Consider the following 9,346-nt stretch of genomic DNA (forward strand, 5'->3'; position numbering starts at 1 on the left):
GTCTCCTAAAGCTCAAAAGACCAGGTGAGTTGGGAGGGGGATATTGGAGGGGTGAGGTGGCGGTAAAGGAAAAAAAGAGCGCCGGCTCCTTTAAGGCTCTGGCGGCGCAATGCTGCCCCCTGCTGGTTCAGGGCCGAGGTGCCTCAGGTCGCGGAGCTGGGGGGAGAGCGCGAGCCGACAGCCGGGTGGCCTCGGGGCAGCCCCCGAACGCCCCTCGAATTCCTCGCAGGAAGTGGCCCGGGCCGGCGGCGGAGAGCCGGTGGGCAGGGCCGCAGACCCCCCCCCCCACAGCGGGAGGGTGTGTCTGCCCGTCCCCCCCCCCACTTCTGGTACCGGCTGGTGGAGGGGGGGGTGTTGCAAGAAGCGGCGGCAGTGGCGGCAAGAGGAGGAAGTGGCTACGGAGGCGGCGGCTGAGAATAGCGGGCTCCCAGCGGCGGCCTGGAGGAGGAGGTAGGAAGGGTAGGTGGGGTGGTAGGGGAGGCAGCCTACGAGCTTGGGGGGCGCATGCTGGTGGACGAAGCTGGCGGCTCGTGCCGCTTGGCCGGCCTCCGCGGCGGGATCGGCGGGGGGGCCGGGAGGAGAGGGCCCGGGCGAAGCCCGAACTCCCCGGGGTGGGGTCCAGCGTGGGGGTAGGAGGATTCGAACTCTTTCTCCCTCCGTGTTTCTAATCCCCCCCCTTCCGCTCCCTCTCGGTCCTCCTGCGTGAGGGAGCGTGCTGCCCTGGGCGGGATAAAGCGAGGGTGGGGAGAGCGAGAGAGCTGGAGGGGAGAAAAAAAGGGGGTGGAGGATTTGGGGGGCGGGAGCGCGGCTCCAGCTAGGGGGCTGAGCCTCTGCCTCCGCCTTCTCTTCCTCCTGTGCCACCGCCACTGCCGCCGCCGCTGCTGCCCGGGGGGGTGGTGTTCTGCTAGCCGAGCCGAGAGGCTCCTGGCGTGCACGGCCTGAGGGCTGCTTCTCTAACACTTTCAGTGTGGGTCCTTAGGAAGGTAAAGCTTCCTTTTTTTTCCCCCTTTTAACCTTCCCCTTTTTCCTTCATCTCCACCCCATGCTCCTCCTCCTCTCCCCGCCCCCCTAACCTCCCCCACCATCCCCTATCCTCCGGCTCTCTGCCTGTCCTTTTCACTCCGGGGCCTGGACGGGCTAATAGACACTTGAAAGTTGCCTGGAGGGAGATCCCTGGCAGTCTCGGCTGCCCTGCCGCACCAGCCCGGGGAGTGTGGTGTGTGTGTGTGTGTGGGGCGTGGGAGCGAGACAACAGCTGATGCTGTACTCCCTTGGAGCCTACTGTGAGTGAATTTCACTCTCCTGATTTTATTACTATTTTAACCCTCTTTCTCTGTCTTATTTATTTCCTTGAAGGATTCTTTTTTGCCTGGAGTCCTGGTTCCTGTTTCTTGAGTAGAGGTTGTGGCTGTTGAATCTTGGGGACACAGCCTTTTCTGCCTTGCTCCCACCCACCTCCTCTGCAGCACCTCCATCGAAGGACGAAGATGCAGACCTTTTTGAAGGGGAAAAGAGTTGGTTACTGGCTGAGTGAGAAGAAGATGAAGAAACTCAATTTCCAGGCCTTTGCTGACCTGTGTAGGTAAGGAAAGAAACCCTGTTCTGGGGGGCCGACTTACCAGTGTCTTTTTCTACCTCCTTCACACATAGGAGCTGATGAAACTAACCGGGCTTGAGGTGGGTCTGGTGTCTTCTACTTTTCGAACCGTCAATGGCCATCAATGGCCATGTATCTACATTTCCTTTTCCCTTGGACTGCTTTAGATATAGGATCTACAAATTAAAGCAATAAGGGGAAAGCTGGTACTGATGAATTGTCAAGGGTGCACCATTGACATGGTGATGATGCTGTCATTTAATCTGTCCAAAACAATTAGCTTACTTTTATGGAAGGATACCAGTGATTTTGAGTAGGCAAGTGTGCATTTCATTGACCCTTCTCCGAATTTGAGAGTGTTTTTCAGCAATTAGGATTCTGAGTGTTGTGTTGGTTTTATTTTTTTTTTGTTGTTCTTGGCTTTGGGTATTGGAGAAAATTTTTTTTATCTCCTCCCCATCCCAATAAAGATTATATACTTAAATTTGTATATTTTGTAAAACACTTTCATATGCACATTTTAAAAATCTAGTTATAGGGTATTTCGTTGATAGAATATAAGTTCACTGAGGGCAGGAACTGTTGGATTTCTTGTTTTGGTCTCCCAAGGCTTAGTTAGTGTTTAGTGGTGCTAAATGACTATTGATTGATTTAGTTTTATCTCATTTGATACTGCTGGCCATTCTGTGAGGTGCCATTATCCTCCGTTGAGGAAATAGTGGGTCTTTGAAGATAGTAAATAATAAATAGTTTGCTTCATATTACTTGTCTGGTATGTCAGTCATCTAATGTTTATTATGTGGATTTCTGGTCCCAAAATTCCAAAGTTCTCTCTTACTGACTTAGAATGATATCTGGGTTGGGAAGACCTTTGACTCTATGCTTAATTAGTTAAAAAAAAATGGAACTGGTATATCTCATCTGGCATATGTAAAGTAAAAATTGATTTATGTTGGGATGATATTTATTCCTTTATTAAGTGGTTTTAGGGCAAGGATTCTTAACCTGTGGTGTGTGAATTTAAAACATCTTGGGTAATAGGGGCAAAGCCTCTAGGAGATGTGGAAAATTCCTGTGAAATTTTCTACCAGAAAAGGAAGTTTGAATTTTTTCTTTTCTTTCTTTCTTTTTTTTTTTCAATGGGGAGTTTACAGTACTTTGTTGTAAAATTTGGGTTAAGTATTTGGGAATAGACTTATTTAGTTTCTAAACTTTGTCTCCTTCTCTGCGGTTTCTGCAAAGCTCCCCAGAATTTCCGTATAATTTCTTTAGCGAACCCTGAGATATAGCTGAGATAGGGAAAATTGAGATGTGGAAGGGATACCTGTGTTTCGATTACTGTATTTCAATATTATTGATTTCCTTTGTAATTGCATTTATACATTAGATGTAATTTTATGCTTTTAAAATCTTTCTTCTGAGGAGTCCATATGTTTCACCAAGCTGCCAATGGCATCCATGACAAAGAAAAGGTGTTGAGAACCCTTTGTCTAAAGGGTATGCCTAGCATGAAATCCTTTTGCAAAGTTAACAGCCCTTTGGGAATTTGTAGTTAATGGTCATCGTATTGAATATCTGTTTTATGTTTGGATATTGTATATTCATTTTCTTAAATGGTATGCACATACCCTCTGCTTCTAAGAACCATCTTGGACAGTTTAAAATTATGGTTCTTCAGCCAGGATTGAGTGGGGAGGGAACCAAGTGGCAGTAGTTGGCATGTAACTGGTTAGCCTTTGGCAGAGTTGATTCTTTCACAGTGCCTTTTTCAGCTCCTTATAGGTCTTGAGGTCTGTTTCTCAGTCCTGTCTAAAGACTCTCTGTTTCTCCCTTCTTCTGATAGTGTCCCCTCTCTTCCTCTTAACCTTCCCCCCAGCCCCCAAAAGACAAACTCGGAGAGAAATTCACCTTGTGTAAAACAACACTGTTGTGTGTCAGACCCTGTTCTAGGGATGGAACAAATTTGAATTGGCACTGCTCCTCCAGGCTCATTTTATCCCCAGAAAGAAAGCTTTTCAAACTTGAAAGGAGTCTGCAACCATGCACTCCACTTCAGATAGGCCATATTAAGAGGGGCACATGTTCAGGACACACAAGAGTTCCTTTGCCCCGCCCAGACCACATCTGCAGTATTGTATTCAGATCTGGGTGGCACATTTTAGGAGGGATTCAGGTGAGGAGAAGGTTTGACCACCTGAAGTGTCTCCCAGGGAGTTTAGGTTAGATGAGAGAGGTGAGAGAGAACTGGAGAAAAGGATAGTTAGAACTGGGAGATATTTAACCAGAAGAGGAGACTAGGGATGGGAAGACAAGATAACATTTTCAAATATTAGAAAAATGGTCATGTAGAAGACTGGGTCTGCTTGGCCCCTATGGGAAATAGGAGCAGTGTAAAAGCAGATAAGGATTGATGTAAGGAAAAATTTACTAACGTTTCAGAGCTGTCCAAAAATGTATGTATGCTTTGGGGAGGTAGTTGGTTTTCCCTTGCTTAAAGTCTTCAGGTAAAGGCTATGTGACCACTTGTTGGGGATATCTTAGGAAGGATTTTTGGCTCATGGACTGATTGGATAAAATGAGTTCAAATTTCATAATTCTGAGACTTAACAGAGCTTCTCATTTGAAAGCACTGAAAATGTAATTGCATAGGTTGCATGATCTTGGTACTTTGAAAAGATACCAGAATACATGACTATTTCTTGCTAAGCATATTTTATTATTTAAACTAAATGGTGCAGTGAATGGAGTGCTGGACTTGGAGTCAGGAAGGCTTGAGTTCAAATTCTTCCTTATTTGCTTGGTGACCTGGGCAAGTCACTTAACTTCTGTCTGCCTCAGGCTCTTTATATGCAAAACAAGGACAGTAATAGGTACCAAGCTTCTAGGATGATTGTGAGGATAAAATGAGATATTTGCAAGGTGCTTTGCAAATCTTAAAGTGCTATATAAATGTTAGCTATTACTTCTTTACCATGGATCTCTCACATTTTACTCTTTAACAAATCAATTTTGGTCTGGCCCCAAACCCTCTAAATATATCTCTTAGAATGTTTCTTGAGTTTTCTTGCAATTAGGTAATACTTGAGAAATATTGGTTAATACTTCTTTACTTATCTGTTTTCCTTGTGTCATTTTGTATTTGTAGCTAAAGGGCACCTGGTTTATTATCTTGTTAAATAGGGTTGTGGAGACATTAGACACTTTGTATAATTCAAAGCCTTAAGTGAGAGCTTGAAGTTCTTATTTTGTACTATCAAATGTAAAACAATCTTGATCTGTTTTTCCCTTTTCTTCCTACTAACTTGTTTTCTTTAGTTGGGAACCTTTAATATGGATGGGTCTTGCCAAGTTATGGTTAATAGTAGCAGTTTAGATATCAATGTCAGGCTTGGCATCTTGTTTCATGGAACAGCTTGTAATATTAATATTATCTCCATTTAAGAGGTGGAATGACTGAGATTCAGAGGTGAAGAGGCTTTCCCAAGTCCACACAGTTAGTAAATGGTAGGATCTGGACTTGGAACATAGAACTCTCAGGCCAGTGTTCTCATTATTACACTAAAGCATGATTTGGTCCATCGGTGATTCATGATATTCCACCAATATCAATTGCAACATTTTAGATAGAAGGTCACCTTTAATAGTTACTGTGGCCAATTAATCAGTTTGTCACTGTCCTATGAAAATTTTTTTATGACTTAAGATCTAAAAATCAAAGGATAAATAGAGATCTTGGGGATTCCTCTTTCTAAAAAATGAGGTATAGATGATTTGAGGTCACATGAGAAGCACAAAACAGATCTAGGATTTGAAATCAAGCCCTCTGATTCCAAGTACAATATAGCTCATGGTAAGGCACATAGTAAGCACTTAATAAGTCTTAGTTCATTGACTTCTTTTGAGAACTGACATCTTATTTGAAATGTTCATTTTGCTGAATGTTTTGGTATCTGTTTGAAATTTAAAACATTTACTTCCAAACAAAAGGAAGTAAGTATAAAAAGAATCTTGAAATTTTGGTGAAATCTTATTAATTTCAAGTTCTGTTATAAGTGTGTTGGATGATGGTCAAAATGAAAACTATTCCCCTTTTCCTCTTTTGTTTGTTGAGACTGTTTATAGCTAGTCAACAGGATTTTTAAAAATTATTTTTAGCTTATCCTAATGATAGGAATGGTATTATATGCAAATTTAAATAATTTGCTTTATTCTTAGTGGATTTGTATATTTGGTACAGATGATTTTTTAAAAAACAATTTACAATACATGTGATATATATATATTCTGTGATGTTTACATCCTATACTTAAAACCTTTTCAATTCTGAAAAAAGGCAGCTACCTGCTGAACCAGGGCTAGTGAGTTGACAGTTTTTCACAATGCTAATTCTTTAAACTTGGGCTGGGGATTGTAGGGAGGAGAAGGAAGGGGCTTCAAAATTTGGATTTTCCTCTGGTCAATGAAAGTTTTCTTTTTTTGGGGGGCGGGTGGGGGATCGCTCTTTGCAGTGGACACATGAAACAATTGTGCTAACTAGCTCTTCTTTAGGTAAAGATTTTTTTCCTGTTAAAATAGGGGGAGGAAAGTCCACTCAGCATTTGGGCATCATATCATATGTCTAATCCTGTTCAGATTGGTTGTACAGAGCTGCCTAGGTTGGGGTGAGGAGCAAAGGACTAAAAAGAAAAACCTTAGAAATGCTTCTTCGGCTGACCTTATGGTACAGAACACAATATAATTTTTAAGGTTTTATTGATGCCTTTTTGTTTTTACAGTGGTTATTTGCTAGTGTAGACCTTTTCCTTTTCCCTGTCCACAATTCTGCTTTCCTTTATGACAAAGAAAAGAGTTAAGAAAAATTTAGCAACTAATACTGATCCTTTGTACTGCATTCCACACTAGAAATCCTCTATTTTTCCACTGAGAGAAGGAAAATACCTAGCTGTTTGTATTTATTTACTTTGTGTCTGTGCTATTTTCATTTATATATAATTGTTTCCCTCATTAAAATATGAATAGAGTAGAAATTGTTTCATGCTTGTATCTCTAGTGTCTGGGACATATAACAAATATTTAATAAATACTCTTTATCATATGCTTGTTTTACTTTAATGGTTCGCTGACCAAAAATTCATTTGATGACCACCTTCTGATGGTGAGCTTTTTGGGGCTTGGACTGATCCCTGGAAAGCCATCATAGCTTTGACAGCTTGGTGGGACTTGGCTGACAGAGCTTTAGAGAACTCAGGGTCTCCATGTCGTCTGGATGATGAAACCATTTTGTTGCAAACCAAAGAGTGCATAGGCATCACCTTCTTCCTTACCTTCACATACTGATTTCTCTGGCTTCCTTTAAGTCCCATCTAAAATTCCAACTTTTATAGGAATCTTTTGCTAGCTCTTAATTCTACTTTGCTTTGTATATATTTATTTGCATGTCATCTCCATTAGATCATAAGCTCCTTGAGTGCAAAGACTGTTCTGGGCCTCTTTTTATATTGCTAGCACTTTAACACGTTTCCTGGCCTGTTATTAGGAGGTGTATAATGTTTATTGATTGATTTACTTGACTGTTTTTGAAAATAGGTCAGTCTAGTTGTAGGGGGTGAGAACAGTAGAATATAATATTTTTAAGAATTTAATTTAAGCTCATTTCTAAATCTAGAAAGGGACCTTCCTTCAAGGTCTTATAGTCTAATAGTTGGAATTTATGGAGGAGGAAATTGAGACCCAGGAAGAAGTGACTCCCCTTAGCAGATTAATGGTAGAGATGAGGACCCTGGCCTCTTGACTTGCCATTCAGTGTTGAATTGTTTGATAGATTTTAGATGCTTCAGTTGGAGTAGTGTTTTTGTTTTTGGTGGATCTGACTTCACTTATTTCAAATTTTTCATCTACAAAATGGAAGTGATAATGTTGGAAATAATACCTTATGGTTGTTGGGAAGGGCAACTGATGAGACAGTGTAGGCACAACACTTTGCAAATCTTCCAGTACTAGATGAAGATCAGATGGTGTCACTTTCTCTTTCTGTATGAGAATTAGGATTTCATGTTTCTTTGTGAGGTGAGGGTTAAAATGTCTTCTACAGTGTAGGCTGGAAGCATATATTTGAATGAATAAGGGAATGTTTTCTTTTTTTTCTCCCCAAGGTCCTTAAGTCAAGGCTTGAATTTTGAATTGTGGCTTGGAATTGGGATCTTTTTTAGTGCAAAAGAGTGCTGCTGTTTGGGTATTTTTCTTTTTCTTATTTTTATTTAACCCTTCTGCCTTAGAATACTGTGTGTTGATCCTAAGGCAGAAGAGTGGTAAGGGCTATGCTATGGGGGTTAAGTGACTTGTCCAGGGCCACTTGTCTGAGGTCAGATTCGAACACAGGACCTTCTGTCTCTAGACCTGGCTCTCAATCCACTGAGCTACCCATCTGCCCCCTGATTGGGTATTTTTCAAGAAAAGGACTTGGAATCATAGTTTTTCTAGTAGCATATGTGATACAGCTTTGTAAATTAAAAAGAAAAAATCCTTATAGGCTTCTAGAAGAGTTAAAAGAAAGTGAAAGAGAAAATCTGGATTCTAGTTCTGGCTTTACTACTAACTGTATGGCCCTGAGCAAGCCATTTAACTGCCTCATTTATAAACCAAGTGTTTGAACTACATGATCTCAAGTCTATAAGCCCTAACATTTTAGGATTCTATAAAATTTTGGGTATCTATGGTTATTTGCCCTAGGTATGGGGAGAGGGGTGGGTTGAGTGCACTTTGTCAGGAATGATTTGTGTGCTTTGTTTTATCTTCACTCAACAGTCATGAGTTAATATTTATTACTTTTTTTATATCTTCCAACAAATTTTAAAATGTAACATCTTGTTTTATTACAAATAACTTGTGTTGCTTAATTTGCTTTTATGTTCATAAGATTTTGAAAATACTATTTAATTGTTCAACACGAAACCACATATAATGAATGTTAAATGTACTTTTTTTTAAACATTTATTAATATTCCTTTTTAACATGGTTACATGATTCATGCTCCTTCTTTTCCCTTCACCTCCCCCCCCACCCATGGCCGATGCACATTTCCACTGGTTTTAACATGTGTCATTGATCAAGACCTATTTCCAAATTGTTGACAGTTGCATTGGTGTGGTAGTTTCGAGTCTACATCCCCAATCATGTCCACCTCAACCCATGCGTTCAAGCAGTTGTTTTTCTTATGTTTCCTCTCCTGTAGTTCTTCCTCTGAATGTGGGTAGCGTTTTTTACAGTTTCAGAACTGTTCTGTGTCATTGCATTGCTGTTGGTAAAGAAGTCCATTGCATTCGATTTTACCATAGTATATCAGTCTCTGTGTACAATGTTCTTCTGGCTCTGCTCCTTTCACTCTGCATCAATTCCTGGAGGTCTTTACAGTTCACCTGGAATTCCTCCAGTTTATTATTCCTTTGAGCAAATAGTATTCCATCACCAGCATATACCACAATTTGTTCAGCCATTCCCCAATTGAAGGGCATACCCTCCTTTTCCAGATTTTTGCCACCACAAATAGCGAGGCTATAAATATTTTTGTACAGGTCTGTTTAAGTATGAGCTCTTTGGGGTACAAACCCAACAATGGTATGGCTGGATCAAAGGGCAGGCATTCTTTTATAGCCCTTTGAGCATAGTTCCAAATTGCCAGCCAGAATGATTGGATCAGTTCACAACTCCACCAGCAATGCATTAATGTCCCAATTTTGCCACATCCCCTC

At 41.2% G+C, this 9,346-nt stretch overlaps 1 protein-coding gene across 1 annotated transcript in view; it reads left to right on the plus strand.

Moving 5' to 3' along the window:
• The first annotated feature begins 366 nt into the window (after positions 1-366).
• ITPK1 (inositol-tetrakisphosphate 1-kinase) overlaps positions 367-9,346 on the plus strand; it is a 369,408-nt gene continuing 360,428 nt past the window's right edge. Inside the window, exons 1-2 of the mRNA XM_044665036.1 lie at positions 367-450; positions 1,357-1,582. Of these exons, the coding sequence (XP_044520971.1) occupies positions 1,488-1,582 (95 nt within the window). The 5' untranslated portion in view covers positions 367-450; positions 1,357-1,487. The remainder of the gene's footprint in view (positions 451-1,356; positions 1,583-9,346) is intronic.

Source organism: Gracilinanus agilis, chromosome 2 (genome assembly GCF_016433145.1).
Source record: "Gracilinanus agilis isolate LMUSP501 chromosome 2, AgileGrace, whole genome shotgun sequence".
NCBI classification, from domain to species: Eukaryota; Metazoa; Chordata; class Mammalia; order Didelphimorphia; family Didelphidae; genus Gracilinanus; species Gracilinanus agilis.